The 14,437-nt window shown below is 40.2% G+C and overlaps 1 protein-coding gene across 10 annotated transcripts in view; it reads right to left on the bottom strand.

The window, feature by feature from the left end:
* The window catches only part of ADGRG2 (adhesion G protein-coupled receptor G2), a 127,638-nt gene that overhangs the window by 16,845 nt on the left and 96,356 nt on the right, over positions 1-14,437 (bottom strand). For 9 of the 10 annotated variants that reach the window (XM_070784656.1, XM_070784658.1, XM_070784660.1 and 6 more), the window contains 13 exons: positions 13,980-14,035; positions 13,076-13,118; positions 12,574-12,611; positions 10,870-10,964; positions 10,262-10,328; positions 6,896-7,287; positions 5,271-5,442; positions 4,911-5,067; positions 3,630-3,773; positions 2,430-2,552; positions 1,758-1,803; positions 1,534-1,637; positions 655-776 (listed from right to left, as the gene is read on the bottom strand). In XM_070784656.1, coding sequence (XP_070640757.1) covers positions 655-776; positions 1,534-1,637; positions 1,758-1,803; positions 2,430-2,552; positions 3,630-3,773; positions 4,911-5,067; positions 5,271-5,442; positions 6,896-7,287; positions 10,262-10,328; positions 10,870-10,964; positions 12,574-12,611; positions 13,076-13,118; positions 13,980-14,035 — 1,559 coding nt within the window. The remainder of the gene's footprint in view (positions 1-654; positions 777-1,533; positions 1,638-1,757; positions 1,804-2,429; positions 2,553-3,629; positions 3,774-4,910; positions 5,068-5,270; positions 5,443-6,895; positions 7,288-10,261; positions 10,329-10,869; positions 10,965-12,573; positions 12,612-13,075; positions 13,119-13,979; positions 14,036-14,437) is intronic. The other variant, XM_070784663.1, reaches the window with a different exon arrangement.

Genomic DNA, 14,437 nt, shown 5'->3' with positions numbered 1-14,437 from the left:
TCAGACAAGACTGAATGACTAAGCACAAATGTAAAAAAAGTGCCTATGTTTCCTTCTTTTCTGACAGAATTTATTGGAATCCCGCCCACCCCCCCCCCCCAACAAAGTAACCAAAGGGACCATTCTGGTAAGCCAAGGAGATGCTGTCATCTGGAATGTCGTTCTTTCTTTGACCTACAAAGCTGCACCCAATTTGTATCTATATTTTTCAGGGAGGCTTGATATCCTTTATTCTTCTTCATCCCCACACCCATTAATGTATTTAATCTTTTGTGTTTGCTTGGTATAATTTAGAAACAATATATTAAACACAGCTCTTCTGCTGTGTATGGAGCTATGGCCTGTTTCACATTGTAAGCTCTTGTTTTTCCAGGTCTGCATCTATCTTTCATTTCTCACTTAATGTCAACTAGGTACCAAGCATCATTTTAGGGTACAAGGATGATTAAGACACAACTCCTGCCTTCAGTGAGTGTACAAACTACTGGAAGTAAGTAAGCATGTAAACCAAAGTCCCATTAAGTTTCACATATACATGGCCCCACTAGAGGGGTGGACAGGGTAAGCTAGGCCAAGGAGCACTTATTTAATACATTTTGGCCACTGAGGTGACCACTACATCATATAATCCAGTTTCTAGTTGTGGATACTCACTCAAAGGCTATGTAGGTTACAAGAGTAACTGACAGAAAAATTGATGAAAGCCCACAACCAATATAGGTAATAAATGTTAGGGCCATCATCTGAGCTGGTGGCAAGGATGTTCGAGACAAGTCCTAGAAAAGAAAATATTGCTTTCAAGACCAAATATTTTAAAATAAATGACACAGTTATAATTTACATTATTGGGTAGTCTAAGATTGTTCAACAAGCCTACAAGGTAGGCACAATTATTATCATCCTGTTGAGATAATAAAAAATGAGACCCAGAGAGGTTAAGTAATTTGCTCAGGGTCACAAAGCTACGAAGTAGAGGAACCAGGATCCAGGTCTGGCTGACTTCAAAGCCCATGTACTTGATCACTACATTATGGTGCTCTGCAGAAGCCCCAGGCTAGAGCCTAAAGATGTGAATTTGACTTCTGGCTCTTATATTTCTTAGTCTATGACTGTGGACAATTACCTCACAAATGAGTCTTTAAAATGACAATAAAAACACCCCATTCTACCTATATTGTAGGATTGTTGGGTAGATTAAATAAGAGAATTTATGTCATGTTTTATAAAAATTTTAAAGTACACTGCCAACTAAACCATTTTCATTACCCATTTTAATCTTAATTCCCTAGCCCTCTTATAGCTATTTTAAAAAGAACTTAAATGTAAAATTAGAATAAGAAAAAATACTTTGTTCAAATATTTTTCTTCAAGTATATATGCATATTAGAAGAGTCATTTCATTGGTCTTTAACTTTGCCACAGTATCATGAAATCTGCTGATCCATCAAGTCATCCACCAGATAGACTTCATAGCACAATGCCCAGCTACCCCTCAGACCCAGAATCTAAGGCCAGGCAAAGTGGGGATGTTACCAGCAGAACGCCGAAGCTTGTAAGGTGGCTGCAGGTACAGGTGGTCTCATTCAGCCTCCTGTCTTTGACAGAGCAGCCATCAGATGACCAGCCTCCTCTGCCACCTAGGGGGCATGGGAAAGAGTGTCTGTCCCTGCAGAAAGGCCACTGCACCAATCACTGCTCCTTCCTCCCCATTCCCCTTTCCCACTCAAGACTTTGAAAAAGTTACGTCTGGAACCTACCATTTCTGCCCAAGTCCCAAAATACACATCTCACTGTTAAGACATCCTGTAACAGAAGGACACATTACCAATAATTTATCCAACTGAAAAAAACTGAAAAGCAATTAGAAAAAAATGACATTTGAACATTTCAGAATCTCATTCTAGATTTTAGGGGAGTTCTTATTTTATACGGGTCTCTAGAAGTCAGTGAGTCTCATATAGGTCAGCACTTTTTAACCTCAGCCATTGGGTGCAATTGCCTTGTGTTAAAAGGCACATTCTGATTCACTGGGTCTGGGGTGGGCCCAAGAGTCTGCATTCTAGCAAGCTCCCAGGGGAGCTGCAGGTCTGCAAACCATACTCTGAGCAGCGAGGTCATAGATGATGCTCAGTGAACTGGACTTTGCAAGATGCTTTCTCTTTGGAGGTGAGAATCAGACCTGGAGCTGCAGATCTAAATGCACTGAAAATTGGCAATAAGAGCTTGCTTTTTACACTGCTCCTTCCTAGAAAGTAGGAAGGCAGTTATTAGGCACGCTCAAACCCTATGAGCATGATTCTAGTCTCACACACAGCCCTAACTGGGTCTAAGGTGCTGCTGGACCGACTTTTTTCAGGCTAAGTCACACAGGGAGAGTTTGCATGAGGTGTCTCTGGCCAAGGCACACAGACCAGACAGGCCCCTCTCACCTGGCTCGGGTCGATATGCTTTAAGGTAACCGTCACGTTTCTTGTCAAGTTCTTGACTGTCAGGTTCGCAACGCTTGAGGAAATGACATAGCTGATCAGAGAGAGGTTCTCCAAGGCAGGGTCCTAGCACATCAAAGAATCAACAAGATGGCAAGAGAAAATGAAATGTTATCAGACAATTTAAGAGTTAGAAGGGACCCTAGTTAGTAGTTTAGTCGCTAAATTGTGTCTGACTCTTGGCGACCCCATGAACTGTAGCCTGCCAGGCTCCTCCGTCCATGGGATTCTCCAGGTAAGAATACTGGAGTGGGTTGCCATTTCCTTCTCCAGGGGATCTTCCCAACCCAGGAATCGAACCCAGGTCTCCTGCATTGCAGGCAGATTCTTTACTGACTGAACTACGAGGGAAGCCCAGAAGGGACCCTAAGGACTATTTAGTCAACATTGTTTATTTTACTGCCTACGTCAGGAATTCAGGGACAGGGAGTAAAGTGACTTCCCCAAGGACCGTAATGAGAAGCAGAGCTTGTTCCACTATAGTATGCTCTAAAAACTGAATTAAATTTCATAGACTGACACAAGACCCTCATGAATCTTAAAGGAACATAATAACATTAAGCCATTTAAACTGTATTCCTAAGCAAGTTACCTAACCTCTCTATGCCTCTATGTCCTCATCTGTAAAATGAGGTTAATAGTTTAATAGTTTCTCCCTCAGGGAGTTGTTGAGAGGATTAGAGTTAGCATTTCTAAGTGTTTATGATACTGCACAGCAATTGATAAATACTTTGTGTTGGTTATTGTTATTTATCCTCAACAGCATCATTAGGTCCTGTTTAAAAATAAACTACAGCTTTTCATCAATCCATCTGACTTATAGTAGACTTAAGAATGGGCTTCCCAGGTGGCACTAGTGATAAAGAAGCTGCCTGCCAATGCAGGAGACATAAGAGATGTAGGTTCGATCCCTGGGTCGGGAAGATCCCCTGGAGGCGGGCATGGCAACCCACTCCAGTATTCTTGCCTGGAGAATCCCATGGGCAGAGGAGCCTGGCAGGCTACTGCCCACAGAGTTGCACAGAGTCAGACACAACTGAAGGGACTTGGCATGCATGCCAGCTTAAGAATATTGGAGGATTATAAGAAATAAAACTCCAGTCTCCCAGAATCTAAACCATGAGCAATTAGAGGCAACTTTACCTGAAACAGGGCAGGAGTTTCAAAAAAGTTGAACTGCACCCTGGAAGCCAGCTCCACAGCATCAGCTGGTAAATGACTCATCAACGATGAAGGCAAAGTAATAACGCCAATACTGTTCTCTGGAGCCTGAGCTTCCAGAGAAACCTGAAAATGAAGCAAAAGATTATAAAAATGTCTGGGGCTCGTATAATGAGGACAGGGAAAACACAACAAGTAATTAAGATGGAGGGTCCTGTAAAGGCATTTATTTGTGGTATCTCTACGTACAATTGGTTCTGGTTTCTCTGATTACTATGGAATTAGAGGCTGTGTAGGGAGATGTGATAGGGAGATGAGGCTTTGGATCAGGAGAGAAAACATTTTATGGATAAAGGAAATGCAGAAACAATCAGAAAGTGCAGGATATTATATGTCAATTATATCTCAGTAAAGCTTGGGGAAAAGATAAAGTTCAGGATAACTGCACAGGGAGCCCAGGGAGACGACAGTAGCAAACATACCAACTTAGTGACCTGTTAGGGCAAAGTCACTGTAGAACCACATGCACAAAATTTGTAAAGGGAAGACTACAAAAATGAAGTTAAAAGACAAGACTTGGTTTTACTCGCATGTTTTCAGCAGCCCCACCTACCCATCCCTCTAATAGGTGGATAGAAAACACTAGAAGCAGGATTGATATTCAGCACCACTATTTCAATAGGTTAAAATATTGAAATGGGTTGAAAAGTAGGGACACATTTGGTGTCCCTGCACACTCCCAACTGCCTAGAACCCACTGGACACCTCCCCCACTTCCCCCCAAACTTCCACAATCCAGTTGCTAAAGGGTTAACAATGGGTGCAATAAGGACCTCTGAGATCTTGCTCCAGCCAATGTCCTTTTTTTTTTTTAATTTAAATTTATTTATTTTAATTGGAGGCTAATTACTTTACAATATTGTATTGGTTTTGCCATACATCAACATGAATCCACCACGGGTATACACATGTTCCCCATCCTGAACCCCCCTCCCACCTCCCTCCCCGTACCATTCCTCTGGGTCATCCAAGTGCACCAGCCCCAAGCATCCTGTATCCTGCATTGAACCTGGACTGGCGATTCATTTCTTATATGATATTACACAATGTCCTTCTTTTGATTCTGTGATGCCTCATTGTTCTAGATGCTAAATATTTTGAATATCACCCATGGTATAAATAGTAATGGCCTTAATCATGAAGTACATGAGGACTATAATCATATAAAAGAAAAGGTCTTTCCTACAATAAATTAGGATGTACCTGAAGATTCGCAGGGTCTTGGGCAGCAAAAGTAGTTGTGTCAAAATTACTGGCATTCACTCTGATCACAGCCAGAGCCAAAGAAGGGGAGGTCAGACTTATTGTCTTGGTTGAAAAATTCAGCTGTAAGCCAATGTCATCCACTACTTTTAGCAATCTGTAAAGAGAAGTAGCAGTTCAAATTCAGCACTCTGACTGAATTGTTTTCCCCAGTGTAAGCAGAATACAGAAAAGAAACTTAACAAGTCATTATTAACCTCATAAGTGGGAGAAAAATACTTGGGTATAATTAATCATCTAGAAGCATCATTATTATTAGAAGATCCCCTCTCATGACCATATTAGTGTGCTAAGTCATACCTTTGGGCCAAAGGGGCCAGCAAGGTGGGCGGAGAATGAAGGAGTCGGCTGACTTGGTTTATCATTTGTCCTGCGAGTTTAGGCTCCAAGCTGCCTAAGGACAGAGCCCGCTCCATCCGGGACACTTGGTTCTCAAGATCAGAAACACTGATGCTGCTGGTATGAACAATTTCTGTAACAAGAGAACCAAATCACTTTATGAAAACATAATGGAAAAATCACTCATAAAGAAACATACATAGACTCTGTGACCTCGAAAACCCAACCCTAGGTATTTGCCCCAGGGTAAGGAAAACATGTTCATAAATGTTATAGTAGGCTCTTACCAACAGTGTAGGAGGGTTCCCTTTTCTCCACATCCTCTCCAGAATTTATTATTTATAGACTTTTTGATGATGGCCATTCTGACTGGTGTGAGGTGATACCTCACTATAGTTTTGATTTGCATTTCCATAATAATTAGCAATGATGAGCATCTTTTCAAGTGTCTACTGGCTATCTGTATGTCTCCTAACAATGAAGTTGCTAAATTCCACCACTTAACATCCTATTTCTTATTTTGCATATTCCCTTCTAATCTTTATCCACACAATAAAACACTATTATAAACATGATGTGCAAACTAAATATTTGCTTTGGCATTATTTTCACTTCACTTAAGACTTAAAAAATGCCCCAAGTTTCTGTCTGTTTATGCACAGCTGCATACTAGACATGCTATTGAGGTGGCATATCATATTTCATCATTCCTCTCTTGTGGAATTCAAAAAAAATCTCAAGCCATTTGGCAGAGGCTCCAGATCTCCTGGACAGGCTTGCCTGAGGCAGAGGAGGCGAGAACACAACAGCTCAAGTCTCGTGTCTCCAAGAATTTCACTTTGCTTCACCCTCCAAATTCTAGAGGAAGACCTGCTATATCTTATTCACTGGACTTAAACTCCAGAGATTATGCAGAATTCTCTCTGCTTCCTTCCCTCTTCCCTTTATCCTTTCACTCTCAAGCGTACTTTGTGTCCGGGAGCCTGGTGCAGTTTCTGTGGCATTCTCATATTCACCATTATTCCAAACCTATGTGGTTAGTGTGGTTATTTCCATCTTAAGGTAGACCAGGCTCAGTCAGGAGGAGCTAAAAGGCTTATTCCAAATCCCACCACCTGTGAGGGCCTAGGCAGACCTGCCCTGAGGTCTTCTGAATGGTCTTCCCCTTCTCATGGCTCCTCTGGCTCATCGCCAGCTCTGGCATTCTGTGCCATTTCAAGAACATCAATTTTTTTCTTTTGTTTTGTCTAAATGGAGTTCCTGCTTTTAATGGTTGAAAACTGGTCTCTTCAGAATGTTGAAAACAGTGACCCACCTTTTGCAGGAGAAAGAAACCTGTAAAATAACTCATCTGGATAAAATGAGATCTGTCTTTGCCTCAGAGCTATTTATCTTGGCCAAACAATCAATCTCAACTGTATCTGTGTTCTACGAATGCCCAAAGGAAAGCTCTCAAAATCAAGCAGACATCACAAAAAGAAAGGCTTAATGTGGTCTCATTGCAGACATCATAATTTGGCAGGCAGCTGGGTTTCAGGTGGCTCAAATGACAAAAACATGGGAGCAGTGTGGCTTGTCATATTTACCTGTCTTGTCAGGAGGTATGCCGGTCGTGTTGACGTTCACAGGGGCAGACGTGGTTGGAGAGGGGGCTGACGACTTCCCAGGGGACAGGGTGAGGGGAAGATCAGGTGGAGGCTTAGGGGAAGAGACAGTTCCAGATGGCAGGGGCATATCAATGGCTGGGCTGGAAGTTATGGGAGCTGAAGGCTGGGGAGAAGGTAGTGGAATCACCCCTGTTGGAGAGTGAGGGCTCTGGGTTACAACTGGATGAGCTAGAGGCTCAGCAAAAGAGAAGGCACTAGAGATCTGGGACACAATGGTGGCCGGAGGAGCAACTGGGATGGCATTGCTGGAAGAAGAGAATGGTGGGCCGTGTGGATGACGAGCGAGACACTCAACGGGATCCTGCAGGTCACTAAAGGCAAGAATCAGAGAGATGCATATGAGACACAAACAAGCTACAGAGGCTAAGCTCTTCTCCTGGCAACCATGTGACACCACCAAGGCGACACGGCTCCGTTGTGGACTTGCATTTGCAGATCCTCTGTGTACCTGCCAATGGTCTCCTGCCCCTGCCCACTTCCACCACCTTCTCCCCAGGAGAGGAATTAGCCAGGAGGGATGCTCTTTTTTGAATTCACAGTTCTGCTTCACTTGTTCACTGCTACTCCCTGATTCTACACGTCATCACTTTTCAGTCAGTTGAGAAGAGCATGTACCACTGCCAGGTACTTCTTGGGAAGGGAGCTGTTGAATGCCCTGCAACCAAACTGGTGGTTTCCATATACTAGGAGTCTTTTTAGATTTCACAAAATTTATTCTTAAAAAAAAAATGGAATCACAGGCCCAAACTGTTTCAAACAAACTTAACATTTTTCTAAAATTAGAATCAAATACCAAAATGTAATTTTCTTGTAATATTCAAATCCACACTGACAAAACTGGCTCATCATTTTTAAGACAACTGATTTGACTTAGAAACTAAAGCATACCCATTTCAAAACTATGTGTGTCCATCCATAATAGATACACTAACTCACTAACTCTTGTGTCAACTCAGTATTAACACTGAGCTCAAAGGGGTAAGGAGTAAACTGAAAAGCAGCTCTAAATTAGTCAGTAACAATAAAATGTTCTTCAATTTTTTCTTACACTTTTTACAAAGTACATAATTCTGTTAATTACAATTACAATCTTCTGCATATTGATCAATAGAAAAATATGTAAAAATAATTATTATTGATTTGTACAGTAGAGTTTTTAATTTAAGGAAATTCTCATACTGGTCTTCGTGGTTCACAAATAAGCTTTTCCTTTCCAAGAAACTTCAAATTTAGGTCATTCACATGCATTGGTGACACTGGGAAAGGTAAATCACACAGCCATTTTTTGCTTCAACTTACTGAATTTTGTTTCAAGAAAATCTTGAGTTGGAATTAACAATATACAATTTTGTGTGAAATTGATGAGCACAGAAATCTGCCAGAATCAATTTTATACTGCATAGCCTGCCAAAGTACTAACTAGCATACAGTACCTGATGAAGAAATGTTGCTGAATGAAAAAAATGAATCAAGCTGGGGCCAAAGGGGTGGTCCCAGCTTATACATCAGCTACACCCTTAATGTTACTTTAGCCCAGTGGTTCCCAATCTTGGCTGTGCCTGAGAATTACCCAGAGGACCTTTTAAAAATTAGAGATTTCTGTGGCCTTCTCCTCAGTGTCTGATTTAGTTGGTCCTGAGGTGACAGTAAAGTCTCCTCATTGGATCCTGATGCTTTCAGAAATTCCATCTCCCAAGTGGGGTTCAACCCTCCACCTTGATGGGGGTATATTAAGCTTAAAACTCAAGTACTCTTTACCTTTATTACATAAAATGCTACATATCCTTAACTAAAGTTCTTCAGCTACTCCTAGGTGCCTAATGTTTCAATATATCCCCAAAATTTGGTCCACAAAGGGCAGACAGGCTACACTTAGCCTTTTATTCCCATATGAGAAGTTTCATATTAAAAAATTCATGTCCTTTTTTAAAAAATACAATTTTTATCTGTAGAAAAGTATACAAAATGCTGCAAAGAAAAAAAAAGTAAACAAGAAAATGACCATCCAGCAGGCAGGCCAATCACTGGGAACTCTTGTGAGCATTTTCATTCATTCAATTCCTGGGTTTTTCCATGTATATTTTCATACACTTTTGATCACACCATCCATGACTTTTGGGATCATCTACTATTTTGAAGAATCCATCTCCCTGCTTACCTCCACTGAGGCAGAGGTTAAGGTAGTGATTTGCAACTTCAGTTGCCCATTAGAACCACCAGGAAAGTTTTTTAAAACTCTTAATCCCTAGGCTATGCCCCAGACTCATTTAACCAGAATTACTGAGGGTGGAGACTAGAAATCAAAATTTTGAAACATTTTTAATTTGAACTAATTGTAGGCTTACAGAAACACTGCAAAAATAACACAGAGATTCATACACTCCTCACCCAGCTTCCCCCAATGTTAACATCTAACATCTGTAGTTTAATCCAAATAGCTACCAAACTTTAGCATATGACAAAGGTGACATCTCAGATCACTGAGGAAAGGGTGGACTTTTTAATAAATGGTGCTGGGACCACTGGATAGACATTTGGAAAAGATTAAATTACTCCCATGCCTCCCACCAAATAAGAATAAATTCCAAGTGGATCTAATGTAGACAAAAATCATATAAGTACTAGAAAAACACAAAGATGAATTCCTCTATATCTAGGTGTAGGGAAAGGCTACAAATAATGCCTCTAAATCCACAAGCAATAAAATAAAAGATTGATAAAATTTAGGTACATTTAAAATTTTTATTTGCATAACAAAAACTTCATAAACAAAGTCAGAAGATAACTGACAAACTGGGAGAAAATATTTGCAACGTATACCACAGACAAAGGTCTATTATCCACAATATATACAGTTCTCTTAAAAACTGATTAAATATCTAATGGGAAAAATACATGAACACACAATTCACAGAAATGATACAAAAACGGCCCCAAATATATGAAAGAAATGTCCAAACAGTTTTAATAAGATAAGTACAAATAACATTAAGATACTATTCTTCCTATACCACACTGGAAAAACTTTTAAATATGAGGACACATTCAGGTGGTGAGGCTGGGAAGGCAGAATATTTTTAACACTCCTCAGGTGATTCTAATGTGCAACCAAGATTGCAAATCACTGATTTCAGGCAACAGAAACTTCATACAAAAGAAAATTGCTTTTTTTCCTAAAATTGAAAACCCTTCTTCACCATCAAAATTTCAAAATTCCTTAGCCAGCATGGTGATTAAATTATTATTATTATTATTAGGAAAAGGATTAGCATATTTGCTACATACCACTGCAGTTTCTTTACCTCCTCCAGGGAGGAAGGGCAGGGGGTCCTGGCAGAACAGCAGCACTGTTCTGGAGGAGACAAAAGGAAAAGTATGAAAATGCAAGGTCAAGAACAAGGCAAGGGAGAAGCTCAGATCCTTCAAGTATTATGATGCTCACACTGATGGCATTTTAAAGAACTTAAGTCTGAAACAGATGATAAAATAAATTGGATTCCATTATATTGACAATTATATATAAATAATAAGTGCTTAAAATATTTATTGAATGAATAATATGGGGTTGTATGCAGTATCAATTGCTCTTCAGCAACTCCTAAGAGAAATTCCGAAGTAAATATATCCCAGCAGCAATCGATCGAGCACCCCAAATAGAATTCTCTATCTCAATAGGGTTGTTTTATTCTGATTTCCAAAACAGTATACTGAGACTTTACTGAGAAAGCAGGAAAAAGCACCTTTTAGAGATCCCTAACAACTGCCCAACGACAAAAGACTCAAAACAGAAAGTTGTAACATATGTAAATTTATTCATTATATTTTCGATTTGAAAAAGATTACATCAAAGTCATTTGAAAATGAACACGGCCATAAAGATAGCGACAACTTACCCATGGGTCGAATCTTTACTGTTTGGAAAGCAACCATCACAGCACATATGTTCATTGTCTTATTCAATTTTATGGTGAATGTACAATTTACTGTGCTGTAAAGAGAAATATATATAACCAGAGCATTACTCAACTGGAAACCTACCTACATATTTGTAGCTCTTTTTCAAACAGTGGGGAAAGGGGACACTGACACTGTTAACTTGCAATGTCACCCCAATAAGCTTGTAAACACCCACCTACCTTGGGTGGAACTTTACCCCAAAGATTTCCTATGACAGAGCATTTAGAGAGGTTTACATTCACAGAGAATGCAAACCAGAGACCCTCTGACCATACACAGCTGCTGATTCGTTTTGCCTACCTGCATAATGAACATGTGGGGGTGGAAACCTGGTTACGAAGACAAGTATCCTGACACCTACAGTCTGAGCGGTGGCGGCTTGCCTGGTTTCTGGAGGCCAATGGGTTTTCAACATGAGAGCCCTTTGACATCCCAGCCTAGACAAATATCAGGGTCTCTTAAATCCAAAACCACTCTGGCAGTTCCATTTAGGTCATCAGATAACTAGGAATTTAAGACATTCTGTTTCTTTTTTCACTTTTGTCTTGGTTTTAGTTCAGTTCAGTCACTCAGTTGTGTCTGACTCTTTGCGACCCCATGAACTGCAGCATGCCGAACAAAATATTAATGTTGCAAATAATGAGAAGTGAAATAACTAAATACATATGGTGGGTAGGGATCCAATCTACAGCTTCATGGGAAACTTGTCATTATTTGTACCAGTGAATCATTAGATGAGCAGAAACTGTTATTTTCTAGGACTTTTACTAGAATGGAATGCTCAAGATTCAGGTGGTCAGACTACTGACCTAAAAGCTGTTCTTGTTGGCTTATGCAGCTAGGACAGCCAGTGAACAACATTTCAAATGATGTGCAACCTCAAATAGCTGTCAGGCAATCTGTGATTCAACCTTGCACGAACTTTTTAATTTCTTATTCTTTCCGATCTTTTCCTTCCTCCTCTCTCCTTTCCCCAAGCTCCATAATTTTTTCAAAATTGAAATGAGTGTCTCTTTTTTTAAATATATATTTTTATTTATTTATGTGGCTGTGCTGAGTCTTAGTTGTGGCATTCAGAATCTTCGATCTTCATTGTGGCACGTGGGATCTTTAGCGGCAGCATGCAAACTCTTGGCTGCGGCACGTGGGATCTATTAGTTCTGACTAATTAGATTCCCAGGGATCTAATAGTTCCCTGACCAGGGATTGAACCCAGGCCCCCTGCATTGGGAACACATAGACTTAGCTATTGGACCACCAGGGAAGTCCCTCACCAAGCTCCATATTATGTTCCTTCTTCTCTGTGTGGCCTTCACCCTGACTAGACCACTGGGAGCCATTTGTTGGTCCTATTGGTGGCCTGTGGGGCTAAGGGCAGTGATGAGCCTCAGCTTCATAGAACCAGAGGTAAATGGTTCAACACCTCCCACACCCCTCTGAGCTTCATAAAGAAATGAGAAGATGGATATCACTGTGATATGTGTTTGGAAAAATAAAAAATTATATATCCAAACTATCACTAATGTGTATTTATTCTAGAGGAATACCTTTGAATTTGTACCCTAAGACTCCTCATACTTTATTTCTCATGAGTAGAGAAATAATGATCTTTAATAAAAAAGGTATGAAAAATGACTGACCTTTGGGACTCTGCTGCATCACACTCTGTAAAATAAGTCTGAAACAAAAGAAAAAATGTATTAATGTTAGTTTGATAATTGAAAATATCAGGCAAGATGACCCAGGATTTATCACAGCATCACAGAATCTTAGAACGACAACAACTCCTAGGAATGATCTAATTCTCATTCCTACCAGATTAATGACATATGATCAAAGCTATTCAGGCTCTACTTGGATACCTCTAGTGTCAGGAAACTCTCTACCACACAAGGGAGCACATTCTCCTGAAGCCCCGGTTTAAGAAACTTGGTTTTACTTAAAGGAAAATCTATCCCTGTGTAACATCCATCCATTGAGCCTAGTTTTGATTTTTGGAGCAATATAACTTGCCCATTCATTCTTTTACACAGCAGATTTGGGGGTAATTTGAAGACCTATCTCCTCAGGAATACAGAACTCCAGGCTCTCCCCCAAATAATAACAATAATTATAAACAAGTACAGGATGTACTATGATTACCTCACTTAAGGTTTCCAGAGTTTTGTTGAGTTCTGATTGTCTGCTAATAAAATGAGAAATTGACATGAAGGCGATCATTGATGATGTTAAGTTCAAAACAAGTTAGAATTTTAGCAATTACATGAAGCATATGGTATTTATTGCTTGCAGTGTTCACTTTGAAGAAATACTGGGTACAGTAAGAGATTCCTATGTGGGTAAAATTAATTAATATGACAAGGGAAACAAACCAGAAAGACGCTGTATTGGTTCCAGCCAATGGCAAGATATAAATTATGGTTAAACAATCTTATTACTTATTAGGCGACTGCAACTCCCAGGCAGCTGCCTCTGGCAAAGGGCCAGAGGAAGTGCTGGCCCAAGGCAAAACTTCTGAGACTGGCTAGTCACTCACCCTGGGGGCCCTCTGTCTCTGATTTTTCCTCCTTCTCTCCAACTGACACCCTCCTCCACCCTCCAGCACTCTCCAGCCATGGTCCCCACACTCCACAACCTCAGACCGCCCTGCCACTTTACTTTTTACTCCATAAATGCCCCAAGTTGCTGGCCTTTGGAGAGGTAGATCTGAGACTTGTTCTCCTCATGTGGCTACGTTAGGAAAAAGCCCTCTCTTTGCTGTAAGTCTTGGCTTCTCAGTTTTTTAGCTTGTTGCACAGTGGGCAAAACGAAATCTGGTTTAGTGAAGATCTTACATAATTCAGTAGCATCAAAGAGAACATCCTCATGGGGATATTAGTTGATAACAGGTTACTATGGTTAGTTTGTGAAGAACTCAAGGACCAATTCTTCATATCTCTGGGTCTGTCTCTATCCTATTCTTGGTTTCCAAAAGTAAAGATAGCTCAACAAGTATCTTTCCAGAGTTGATGTCTTAGGTTTTAAATCAAACTGCAAGATTACTCACTTCAATTCCCTTAGAGACAGGATTCCAGTTACCGTGCCATTAGCCATAACTTGATTCTGTTAGAAGCACAACATCGTTAAGAATATAGCAATCATTGTTTTGTTTTATAACACTTTCTAACAAGAAGTTGTTCTTTAGTTTTGTTGGGCACCTAAAGACCTACACCCCAAAGACTGTGATTCCTAACTACATGGAATATTGTCTAGCAAAAGAGTGAATATATATTGGCTGAGTCAGTCTTTGTTTTTATGTTTTCTTTAAAAAATATTCTGAATCAGCAAGTCTGACGTGCTAATTTCTATCTTTTGTTATTTCAAGAATTCCCCCCAAAAGAATACTATTAAAGCTCTCTGTGTGAATGTAAAAAGGGATACTTGGTAACAACCATCACTGCATTTCTAGCACCTAGCTCATTGCCTGGCACATAGTAGGTGCTCAGGAAATATTCATGGAATTAA

Source organism: Bos indicus, chromosome X (assembly GCF_029378745.1).
Source record: "Bos indicus isolate NIAB-ARS_2022 breed Sahiwal x Tharparkar chromosome X, NIAB-ARS_B.indTharparkar_mat_pri_1.0, whole genome shotgun sequence".
In the NCBI taxonomy this organism is placed as follows: Eukaryota; Metazoa; Chordata; class Mammalia; order Artiodactyla; family Bovidae; genus Bos; species Bos indicus.
This window is presented reverse-complemented; position numbering and strand designations above follow the sequence as displayed.